The 12,512-nt window shown below is 50.6% G+C and overlaps 1 protein-coding gene across 1 annotated transcript in view; it reads left to right on the top strand.

The window, feature by feature from the left end:
• Positions 1–344: 344 nt before the first annotated feature.
• The window catches only part of kif7 (kinesin family member 7), a 29,985-nt gene continuing 17,817 nt past the window's right edge, over positions 345–12,512 (top strand). The window contains exons 1-10 of the mRNA XM_084436572.1: positions 345–420; positions 1,974–2,368; positions 6,782–6,982; positions 7,489–7,891; positions 8,148–8,495; positions 8,950–9,142; positions 9,271–9,426; positions 9,972–10,127; positions 10,803–10,948; positions 12,182–12,282. Of these exons, the coding sequence (XP_084292698.1) occupies positions 2,002–2,368; positions 6,782–6,982; positions 7,489–7,891; positions 8,148–8,495; positions 8,950–9,142; positions 9,271–9,426; positions 9,972–10,127; positions 10,803–10,948; positions 12,182–12,282 (2,071 nt within the window). The 5' untranslated portion in view covers positions 345–420; positions 1,974–2,001. The remainder of the gene's footprint in view (positions 421–1,973; positions 2,369–6,781; positions 6,983–7,488; positions 7,892–8,147; positions 8,496–8,949; positions 9,143–9,270; positions 9,427–9,971; positions 10,128–10,802; positions 10,949–12,181; positions 12,283–12,512) is intronic.

Here is a 12,512-nt window from a genome sequence, read left to right as displayed (position 1 = left end):
GGACGTTATGACTGCAGAATCATTATCTTGGGGCCCTCTACTGAAGTGTCCAGGAGGATGCTGCTCTCTCAAATCTCAGATGCTGCTGTCTCAGATCTCAGATGATCTCAGATGATCTCAGTTGCTGCTCTCAGATCTCAGATGATCTCAGATGATCTCAGATGATCTCAGATGATCTCAGATGATCTCAGTTGCTGCTCTCAGATCTCAGATGATGCTCTCAGATGATGCTCTCAGATCTCAGATGATGATCTCAGATGATCTCAGATCTCAGATGATCTCAGATCAGATGATGCTCTCTCAGATTGGGCATCTTTAGGGTCCGCCGAGTGACGTCACCACGTCCAGCCCACGCCGCGTCCCTCGCTGCTGTTATGTTGCGTTACTTTTGGGAAGATGGAACTTTTGCAACTTTAGAATGTGAGTATAATTAATAAAGGCAACGTTTGGCAAATATATCATACGTTTATTTATGGGTGTGTGTATAGTTTGTGAATATTTTACTACTTAGGCGACGTTCTATATGTGTGTGAAACAGCAACACTTTTGTTTAGCAGGACGGCTAGTGAGTTAGCCTAGCTAGTGAGTTAGCCTAGCTAGTGAGTTAGCCTAGCTAGTGAGTTAGCCTAGCTAGTGAGTTAGCCTAGCTAGTGAGTTAGCCTAGCCAGGGCTAGTGAGTTAGCCTAGCTAGTGAGTTAGCCTAGCTAGGGCTAGTGAGTTAGCCTAGCTAGTGAGTTAGCCTAGCTAGGGCTAGTGAGTTAGCCTAGCTAGGGCTAGTGAGTTAGCCTAGCTAGGGCTAGTGAGTTAGCCTAGCTAGGGCTAGTGAGTTAGCCTAGCTAGTGAGTTAGCCTAGCTAGTGAGTTAGCCTAGCTAGTGAGTTAGCCTAGCTAGTGAGTTAGCCAAGCTAGTGAGTTAGCCTAGCTAGTGAGTTAGCCTAGCTAGTGAGTTAGCCTAGCTAGGGCTAGTGAGTTAGCCTAGCTAGTGAGTTAGCCTAGCTAGTGAGTTAGCCTAGCTAGGGCTAGTGAGTTAGCCTAGCTAGGGCTAGTGAGTTAGCCTAGCTAGCTAGCTATATCCAGCAGGCTCCTAGCTACCGTAGCTACTCAGTACGTACTAGTTTACCGTTAGCTGGGTTAGCCTTGCTACCTGTCTTCATGTTTCTCTCACCAGGTAGTAATCCAGCTAGCTCACTTTCCCCGCAGAGCCTCTGCTTTTCGGAGTAGGTCACTAGCCATCTACTCAGCTAGCTAAGTGAACTGGGCTCAGGTAACGTAGGCATAGCTAGCTATCTCAGTAGCATAGCTGCTAGCTAGTGTGCTAACTCTAGCTACTGAGTTAGCTCCAACTTTCTACTGTAGACAACTCTTTATGGAAGATGCTCCCGAGTAAACAGACCTACTAGCATAACTAACCCAGATAACCAACGTTAGCGAATTAAAGTCAGATTGCAGTGTGTTTTGTGATTCTCTCTCTTTCTTTCTCTCTCTCTATCTATCTATCTATCTATCTACCTATCTACCTATCTATCTATCTATCTATCTATCTATCTATCTATCCACCTATCTACCTATCTATCTATCTATCTATCTATCTATCTATCTATCCACCTATCTATCTATCTATCTATCTATCTATCTATCTATAATAGTAATATACGTATAGTATATAAGTAATATACGTCCATCAAGCTGATGTAAAATTGTAAATTATAACAGCAATTCATAATTTGTTGTTATTGTCTTAAAATATAGCTACTAGCAAACTGCTGGATCTGTATTTCATGCAGTTACTGTCTAAGCTATGCTCTCCTTGCATTACCGGTTTTGTTTTGTTTTTAAACATCTGCATTTCCACTGATCTAACTGTTCACGTTGGCTACAATCAAAGTTATTCAAAGTTATTTTATCCATTGACCTGATTTTCTCAGGCATCATAAGTTAAAAAATAAAATCTAACAGGGTCTCTTCTCTCTCCAGTGGCCCTATAATGAGTGACCGGGGGTAGATGTGGGGCCCTGACCAGCCTCTCTGCCAGCCAGCCATGTCTCCCAAGGTGCCCAGCGGCCAGGGCAGGCCAGAGGATACCTCCGTGCAGGTTGCCGTTCGAGTCCGCCCCCTGCTGCCCAAAGAGCTGCTGCACAGCCACGAGAGCTGCATCACTGCTGACCCAGAGCAGCGCAAGGTGACCCTGGGTCACGACCGACACTTCCCCTGCGACTATCTGTTTGAAGAGACCAGCTACCAGGAGGAGGTGTACACCGTGTGTGTCCAGCCGCTTATAGAGGCTTTCTTCCAGGGGTTCAATGCCACAGTGTTCGCCTATGGACAGACAGGCTCTGGAAAGACGTACACAATTGGAGAGGCCAATATTTGTGAGTTTATTTTTCTTTGATTTCACCTCTTCTTTGTCCAGTTTGAAATTGATTGATTTCATCACTTTACATAGGCTAGCCTGCAGGGTATGTCTGATATGCTATGCAGAGAGAGAGAGGGGGGAGAGAGAGAGAGAGAGAAGCTGTGAGTGACTTCACACTCGTTGTGGGGCCAACTGCACTTCCTACAGTCCAGCTGCTGCTGCCTGAAGGAACAGTCCTTACCAGACAGGCTTGCCATCTGAGCTAACAGTGTGTGAGGTGGCGGAGTAGTTTGGGTTATGATTACATTAACGCTGAGCTCTGTGTGTGTGTGTGTGTGTGTGTGTGTGTGTGTGTGTGTGTGTGTGTGTTTGAACATGTGAGGGTGTGTGCATACTCTGTGTGTCTAATGCCGGGTTCAGACCGAATGCAAAAGCACAGCAGGTTTCTGTAAAGTCAAAACTAAGATCCTGCTTGATCTCTCCGGATTCAGAGTATCAGTATTCAAACTTCTCGGAGTAGGTAACTAGCTATCTAGTCAGCTAGCTAAGTTAACTCGGCTCAAGTTACGTAGGCATAGCTAGCTATCTAACGTTGCGATGAAGGAAGAGGTCAGTAGCATAGCTGCTTGCTAGTTTGCTAACTCTAGCTACTGAGTTAGCTCGAACTTACTAGCTTGACTACAAAAGAGCAGGAGCCTGGCTGTTTACACCAGAAGTGCATTTCTCCCGTCACAAGCGATTCTGGTCCTGCTCTTCATTCATACACATTTGCTCTTGGAAAAAATAGACCAGACACTGAACCTATCATTGCAGGGCACAAGCCGGCCGCGGAGCTTTGGTGTGAATGGACAGATTGGATAACATGGACGCCGAAAGGAAACAGTCTGCGCTTCACGCCGCTTTTGCATCTGGTCTGAACCTGGCGCAAAGATGGAGAAGATATGAACCTGGTCTGCTAGTGCAGCCTCATTCAGGGATGAGGAGATATGAACCTGGTCTGCTAGTGCAGCCTCATTCAGGGATGAGGAGATATGAACCTGGGGCCTTATTTATCAAAGACAGTGTAAAACCGACACTTAAAGTGGGCGTACGCCTAAATGGCGAAAATGGCATACACCCAAAAAATGTAGACTGTTTTTGGATTTGTCAAACCGTGTGTATGCACAGCTGTATGAAATCTAGAATGCAGGCATTGTTGCTGAGTGACGGCTGTGGTATCCCAGACCTATAGGGAACAGATTTATCAGGATTAGATCATTCCCAGCAGGGGCTTCAGCCACAAGGGTGAACAAGTTAATGTTAATGTCTGCCGACCAATTGCTGCTGGAGGTGCCAAAAAATGTCTAGAGGTGACAGGGCTTTTGCTATTCATTTTTGGAGTGCTGCCTTGGCCTCATTATTCAGTTACATATGTGGTCCGTAGGCCTACCTGTGTAAGCACTGACATGGCGTGGGTGCGCCGGGTCCTTTCTAAGGCTGGACCCTGGATCCATCTCCTTCCATTATGCACAGGCGCACTCGCCGCAATATCTATATGCTTGCAGCAAACAGGTGTACTTGATCACATCTTGATGACAATCTAATCATCAATTATTGGCATTTGATTTGATGGTGAGCTGGATTTGGTGAGTGAGACAGGTTTAGAACAGCATAGGCCAAGTTTGGAAAACAAATCCATATGGGACAATAAATAGGCCTGTTAGAGGAAATAATCTTGCATTGAGATACATTTTTGTGGTGAATTGGGCCATTATATAACTCCCCACGCTCTTCCTCTCTCCCTCGCACGTTGCAATTCACCGACTCACTACCTGAATTGCTAATTCCCCCTGTCTTCAGAAAGGGTGTACACCATGGTCAGAGTGGGTGTAAATGTCCACACCTTTTCCCTTCGAGTTTTGGTTTGATAGATCACATACTTGGCGGAGAAAAGTGTGTATGCACAAAATGGGGGGGAAAAAGGTATAAGGTGTATATCCATCCATCCATCCATCTTCATCCGCTTATCCGGGGTCGGGTCGCGGAGGCAGCAGTACCCCATACATCCCTTTCCCAGGCAGCATCAACCAGCTCTGCCTGGGGAATCTTTAGCCGCTCCCAGGCCAGTGCGGAGATGTAATCCCGCCACCTGGTCCTGGGTCTACCCCGCAGCCTCCTCCCAGCCGGACACGCCTGGAACACCTCCCTAGGGAGGCGCCCAGGAGGCATCCTCACTAGATGCCCGAACCACCTCAACTGGCTCCTTTCGACGCAAAGGAGCAGCGGCTCTACTCCGAGTCTCTCCCAGATGACTGAACTTCTCACCCGATCTCTCAGGGAGACCCCAGCCACCCTCCGGAGAAAAATTATTTCGGCCGCTTGTATCCGTGATCTCGTTCTTTCGGTCATGACCCATCTTTCATGACCATAGGTGAGGGTGGGGACGAAGATAGACCGGTAGATCGAGAGCTTTGCCTTTTGGCTCAGCTCTCTTTTCGTCACAACAGTGCGGTAAAGCGACTGCAGAACCGCACCAGCGGCTCTGATTCTCCGGCCAAACTCCCTCTCCATGGTTCCCTCACTCGTGAAAAAGACCCCCAGATACTTGAACTCCTTCACTTGGGGTAAGGACTCATTACCCCAAGTGGTAAGACCACCGGTTTCCTGCTGAGAACCATAGCCTCAGACTTAGAGGTGCTGACTCTCATCCCAGCCGCTTCACACTCAGTTGAGAACCTATCCAGAGAGTGCTGGAGGTCGCAGGCAGATAATGCCATCAGGACCACATCATCCGCAAATAGCAGCGATGCGATCCTCAGCTCACCGAACTGCAAACCCACCTCCGCACGACTACGCCTCGATACCCTGTCCATGAAAATCACAAACAGGATTGGTGACAAAGCGCAGCCCTGGCGGAGGCCAACCCCCACCGGAAAGGAAGACGACTTACTGCAGAGGACACGGACACAGCTCTCGCTCTGGGTGTACAGGGATTGGATCGCCCTAAGTAGGGATCCCCTCACCCCATACACCCATATAACTAATACTTGTGGAGACAAGACCTCTCGAGGGACCCGGTCGTAATCCTTCTCCAAATCCACAAAACACAGGTTGGGCAAACTTCCGAGCCCCCTCTAAGATCCTTGCGAGAGTGAAGAGCTGGTCGGTGGTTCCACGACCCGGACGAAATCTGCATTGTTCCTCTTCGATCTGAAGTTCGACTATCGGCTGGACTCTCCTTTCCAGCACCTTGGAGTACACTTTCCCTGGGAGGCTGAGTAATGTGATGCCTCTATAATTGGCACACACCCTCTGGTCCCCTTTTTTGAATATTGGGACCACCACCCCAGTCTGCCACTCCTTCGGCACTGACCCGGACTTCCACGCAATGTTAAAGAGGCGTGTCAACCAAGACAGCCCCTCAACACCCAGCGCCTTCAGCATTTCTGGACAGATCTCATCAGTTCCTGGGGCTCTGCCACTGTGGAGTTGTTTGACTACCTCAGTGACTTCCTCCAGGGAAATTGACGATGACCCCCCATCATCTTCCGGCTCTGCCTCGATCGTAGAGGGTGGATTAGTCGGGTTCAGGAGTTCCTCAAAGTGCTCCTTCCAACGCTCAACAACCTCCTCAGTTGAGGTCAGCAGTGTCCCTTCCTTGCTGTATACAGCTTGGATGGTCCCCCGCTTTCCCTTCCTGAGGTCTCTGATAGGGCTGCTCGATTAATCAGATTTAAATCTAGATTAAGATTTAGGCTGTCAAAGATCATTAAAACAAAATAATCGCCATAAAGCGATTTTGCACAAATCAAGTGCACCCTACACTGCAGAGCTATACTGTGCTTGACCCCACCCCCCAAAGCCCCAAAACAAACACTTTAGTTCAGAGCGAGACAAGTTGTCAAGCGAGGCACACGCATGCTCCTCTCGAAAACAAGAAGATTATGGCAGCAGAAAGAGAGGTGGACAAGAGAGCTAAAACAACGTCAGTGGTGTGGAAACACTATGGCTTCGCGGAGACAGATTTGGACCAAGTTGACACTCATGTCATGCCAAGAAGTGGCAGCTCCTGTGAAGAGGCAATTTGAAATGCCACTATGAAACAAAACATAGTCATTTTGAATTGACCTTTCCTCAGAATTCAGAGCTAAGAACCAGAAAAATCAATGGGATGAAATCAGAGAGGAGTCAGGAGGAGAAGAAGGAGACCCGAGGAGAGGAGACAGGAGAGGAGAGGAGTCAGGAGGAGAAGGTGGAGACCAGAGGAGACAGGAGAGGAGAGGAGTCAGGAGGAGACCAGAGGAGACAGGAGAGGAGACGATAGGAGAGGACACAGGACTTGAAATGGTTTGATTCACCTTTGTTGGGTGGGTTTGTCAACCGGTGGGGGGGTGGGGCTGTATCTTCAGGTTTAGGATGAGAGTCCCCCTGACCCAGTGTGTGTCTGCAGCCTCCTTCAGGGATGAAGAGCAGGGCATCATCCCCAGGGCCGTGGCTGAGGTCTTCAAGCTGCTGGACGAGAATGACCTCTCTGACTTCTCCGTCCGGGTGTCGTACCTGGAGGTGTACAAGGAGGACTTCAGGGACCTGCTGGAGGTGGAGACGGCCAGCAAGGACATCCACATCAGGGAGGACGACAAGGGCAACATCGGTAGGGGGGGGGTAGAGAAGGAGAGAGGGATGAATGGAGGGCGGGTGGATGGGAAGAGGAGGTGTGGGAGCAGGAGGGGGTAGAGAAGGAGAGAGGGATGAAGGGAGGGTGGGTGGATGGGAAGAGGAAGTGTGGGAGCAGGAGGGATGAATGGAGGGTGGGTGGATGGGAAGAGGAAGTGGGAGCAGGAGGGATGAAGGGAGGGTGGGTGGATGGGAAGAGGAAGTGTGGAGCAGGAGGGATGAATGGAGGGAGGGTGGATGGGAAGAGGAAGTGTGGGAGCAGGAGGGGGTAGAGAAGGAGAGAGGGATGAATGGAGGGTGGGTGGATGGGAAGAGGAAGTGTGGGAGCAGGAGGGATGTATGTATGAATGTCTCTGTTGCTTTTGAGTAATTGTTTGCCTGTGTGTGTGTGTGTGTCTGTGTGTGTGTGTGTGTGTGTGTGTGTGTGTGTGTGTGTGTCTGTGTGTGTGTGTGTGCGCGTGTGCTCTCTCTCTCTGCCTGCAGTGCTGTGTGGGGTGAAGGAGTGTGAGGTGGAGGGTCTGGACGAGGTGCTGAGCCTGCTGGAGTCCGGTAACACCGCCAGACACACGGGCGCCACGCAGATGAACCCGCGCTCCAGCCGCTCCCACACCATCTTCAGCCTGCTGATGGACCAGCGCCGGGGCGGCCCCTCCTCCGGCCGCTCCCAGCCGGGGGTCTCCGGGCCGCACGTCCTCTCCTCCAAGTTCCACTTCGTGGACCTGGCGGGGTCGGAGCGCATCGTGCGGACGGGGAACTCTGGGGAGAGACTGAAGGAGAGCATCCAGATCAACAGCGGCCTGCTGGCCCTGGGTAACGTCATAGGAGCCTTGGGCGACCCCAAGAGGAGGGGCACACACATCCCCTACAGGGACTCCAAAATCACCAGGTAAGCCCATCTGGTAGTCCCATGATAATAATGAATAGTTATTTAAACTGGTTAAGCGAGGAGATTGGTGTAAATGAAACATGTATGAAGCAATAAAAGAACGCTTGATCAGATCCTCAGTAGACTGGTTGCTGGGGCTGAATATGAACACAGATCTGTCCTTGGTTAGATGAGGCTTTAAGACAGGACGAGTCCAACGACCCCCCCCCCCCCCCCCCCCCCCAGCTGGACTGATGTTGATGTGTTCTTCCTCAAGAATCTTGAAAGATTCGCTGGGAGGAAACGCCAAAACGCTGATGATCGCCTGCATCAGCCCCTCCTCCTCGGACTTCGACGAAAGCCTGAACACGTTGAACTACGCCAAACGGGCCCGCAACATCCAGAACCGGGCCACGGTGAACTGCCGCGGCGAGCCGGACCGCGTGGAGGGGCTGGAGCAGCAGATCCGGGCTCTCCGTCGGGCCCTGGAGAACCGCCAGCGCTCCGAGACGCGCATCATCGCACGCTCCGACCCGGACAGACGGCCACGGCACGGAGACGGGGAGCACAGCAGACTGCAGGCTCAGAGCGCCCACTACAGGACCTGCACCGACACTGCGTACAGGTCAGTACGTCACACACAGAGGTCAGTACATCACACACAGAGGTCAGTACATCACACACACAGGCTGCAACCCTGCACACATGGGACACACTCCCACGGGAACCTGCTGACCGGTCTAAGTGGAGGGTCAGGGGTTTCATTCCTCTTACTGTGTGTGTCTCCAGGTTGTTGTTGTTGTTGTTGTTGTCTGTCTCAGTGGAGGGTCAGGGTTTTCATCCCTGTAACTGTGTCTCCAGGTTGTTGTTGTTGTTGTTGTTGTCTGTCTCAGTGGAGGGTCAGGGTTTTCATCCCTGTATCTGTGTCTCCAGGTTGTTGTTGTTGTTGTTGTTGTCTGTCTCAGTGGAGGGTCAGGGTCAGGGTTTTCATCCCTGTGTCTGTGTGTCCAGGTTGTTGTTGTTGTTGTTGTCTGTCTCAGTGGAGGGTCAGGGTTCTCATCCCTGTATCTATGGTCCAGGTTGTTTGGGGACCTGCAGGCGGAGGGGGCGCTGAGTGGGGAGCAGGGCGTGAGGGTGAAGGAGTGGCTGTGCTCCGTGGAGGAGGAGCGCAGCGGCCTGACCAGCGCCTCAGGGCCGGACAGCGGCGTGGAGGCCAGCTCCACCGAGGATGGCATCGCTCTGAGGAGGGCGAGGGCTGCCCTGAAGAACCAGGTAACACATATAACACACACACGAGCATGCAGGGATACAAACTCACACACACACACACGAGCATGCAGGAATACACACACACACATACGGTGCAGAGGAGGAATGATCTCTGTCCCTTTCCTCGGCAGGAGTCGGACTCTGTGGGAGAGGAGTGGGGTGGGGAGAGGGGGAGGGAGAGGGAGGAGAGCGTGGCGCAGCTCCAGACTCAGGTCCAGCAGCTGGAGAGAGAGAACAGCGACTTCCTGGCCGCTCTGGAGGACGCCATGGAGCAGTACAAACTGCAGGTGGGAACAGCTGGAGGAAAACAGGGTGACGCTCAAGTCAGGTTCAGATTAGAGTTGTAAAACAACAACACGAGAGGAGTATTGCAGCATTTGTTCCCATCATACTTCCAGACCCTCGTATAAATACATAAAAATAAAAAAAAACATTATTCATGTTTTAAATGGATTTAAAATCTCATGTCAAATGTCATGCCTGTAGGGCTATTTTTACATTTTCAGTGAATTATGTAGAGTATTGCAGTATCGCAATATGTATCGTATCGTGATACAATTGTATTGTGACCCAAATATCGTGATGTCCTTGTTAATACCCAGCCCTAGTTCAGATACAACAGTCATGTTTTAGAACAGAATGTCATTGTTTTGTTACTGACATTGAAAGATACAGAAACAGACGTTTTCAGCATTTAACAAGTTCTAAAACGAGTATATCACTGCAGCTGCTATCTCCACATTGCCCCTCCCTCCCTCCCTCCCTCCCTCCCTCCCTCCCTCCCTCCCTCCCTCCCTCCCTCCCTCCCTCCCTCCCTCCCTCCCTCCCTCAGAGTGACAAGCTACAGGAGCAGCAGGACCTGATCTCGGAGCTGCAGTGTCTGCTGTCCAGTCCTGGCGTCCTGGGGCTGGGAGGACACCTCCGACCACGCCCCCACACCGCCCCGCTGGGCGCCATGCGCCTCCAGAACGGAGGCTCCGCCAGACAGGTGACGGAAACAAGTTCAATTCAACACATTCAAGATTCAGGATTCCTTTTATTTGACACATGTAATGCACGGTGTACAGTCACAGGGAAACGTCGCTTCCAGCTCCAAGATTATGCTACAGATAAACTCTAATACTCAATTTCCAATACTCAAGTACAAATTTACATTACAAATTTACAATTTACAAAATTCCAATTTTACAAATGAACACAAATTACACAATAAATACTCTTTTTATAAAGTATACAATCAAGGATATAAGGGTCTGGAAAAAGTAATCCAGGCACACAAAATCCATGAAAAGCCATTATTTTAGTGGCATATCTCTTAGAAATAAGTGAAAAGCAGCGCTGTGGCCAGCTAGCAGAGTGTGACTGTGTGAAAAGCAGCGCTGTGGCTAGCTAGCAGAGTGGGTGACTGTGTGAAAAGCAGCGCTGTGGCTAGCTAGCAGAGTGGGTGACTGTGTGAAAAGCAGCGCTGTGGCTAGCTAGCAGAGCTGTGTGAAAAGCAGCGCTGTGGCTAGCTAGCAGAGTGGGTGACTGTGTGCTGTGTTTGAAGTGTGTGTAGCTGAGTTAGTCTGACTCTCCCGTGTGGCTAGCTAGCAGAGTGGGTGACTGTGTGCTGTGTTTGAAGTGTGTGTAGCTGAGTTAGTCTGACTCTCCCGTCTGTCTGCAGAACAGTCCAGTGGACGGTGTGGAGAGCGGTCAGTTTGGGGAGCAGGACCGCTGCAGTCACTCCTCTGACCCGGAGGCCATCGGAGGAGCAGTGAAGGACGGAGAGGAAGAGGATGGTCACGTCAACTTGGGCCAGGACAGACAGAAGTATGCGGCGTCTCTCTCCTCTCCTCTCTCCTCCCCTCTCCTCTCCTCCCCTCTCCTCTCTCCTCCCCTCTCCTCCCCTCTCCTCCCCTCTCCTCTCCTCTCCTCTCTCCTCTCCTCTCCTCTCCTCTCCTCTCCTCTCCTCTCCTCTCCTCTCCTCTCCTCTCCTCTCCTCTCCTCTCCTCCCCTCTCCTCTCCTCTCCTCTCCTCTCCTCTCCTCTCCTCTCCTCTCCTCTCCTCTCCTCTCCTCTCCTCTCCTCTCCTCTCCTCTCCTCTCCTCTCCTCTCTCCTCCCCTCTCCTCCCCTCTCCTCTCCTCCCCTCTGTTCTCTCATTTCCTCTCTCTCACTTCTTCATGGACAGGGAGAGATCTAACTAGTCTGGTGACACCATCCTGATCTCGCCAGCTCACTTTCAGTTTCCCTCCGCAGATCAGTCTGGACTTCCCCCTATCTACAACGATTAATATCTAAATGACATTTTGACCAGTCCAATCAGGGACTGTTCTGACTGCTATTCTGCCCCCCAGTAGAACGTAGACCCTGAGTGTCTCCTGAAGCAACAAGCAGTAATGTTACCATTCAGTAGAATAAACACAACTCTAAGTACAGTTATTTTAGAAATAGATTCAATAACAACAATTAAAAAACAAGAACGAGTAAAAAGTATACACTAGCGGAGTTTCTCAGAGGAGAAGAGTTTTCGCCATTCTTCCAACTGGACTTGGCAAACATTTTGTTACGCTGATTGGCTGAAGGAGTTAGTCTGTCAAGACAAGTACTCCCGCCCACAATATTCGTTGGAGATGGGTGTAATGCCAGACTGATCTGCGGAGTGAAATGGAACGTGAGCTCGCTAGATCAGGATGGTCTCATGAGGCTGAGCTCTAACTGCTACAGTAGATAGAACTTTATATGATTTCAATCTAAAATACAAACACATTTTGTGTCATAAACCTTCAATAGTGCCTATAGAGTCAACAGCTGTAAAGCTACAATGATTCAGGTCCAGTAGCAGCTGTGTGTGTTGTGTCTCTCAGACAGAGGTTGTGTGTGTTGTGTCTCTCAGACAGAGGTTGTGTGTGTTGTCTCTCTCAGACAGAGGTTGTGTGTGTTGTCTCTCTCAGACAGAGGTTGTGTGTTGTCTCTCTCAGACAGAGGTTGTGTGTTGTCTCTCTCAGACAGAGGTTGTGTGTGTTGTGTCTCTCAGACAGAGGTTGTGTGTGTTGTCTCTCTCAGACAGGTGAACCTGAGCTGGTGGAAGAGAGAGGGTCGAGGCGTTCTGTGTCCGCTGCCCGCCCCTGACCAGCCCCCCACCTCCCTCTGCAACAGACGACCATGTGAGAACGCCAGCGACCAATCACTGTCCTCCCAAACGGCGCCCGTTTCCCACCATGAACTCGCTAGCGTCTGTCGTGGTTTTACCGTCACAGCCGCTGGTCTCTCATGGTTTTACCGTCACAGCGGTTGGTCTCTCATGTTTGTACCGTCCCAGCGGCAGGTTTCTCATGGTGGTGCATGTCTCTCTCCTCAGCGAACAGCAGTGTTGGGGAGAGTTGGACAGGGCTGG

This window comes from Borostomias antarcticus (genome assembly GCF_949987555.1).
Source record: "Borostomias antarcticus genome assembly, chromosome: 4".
Taxonomy (NCBI): Eukaryota; Metazoa; Chordata; class Actinopteri; order Stomiiformes; family Stomiidae; genus Borostomias; species Borostomias antarcticus.
The sequence above is the reverse complement of the archived record's forward strand: the minus strand, read 5'-3'. Positions and strand labels throughout refer to the sequence as shown.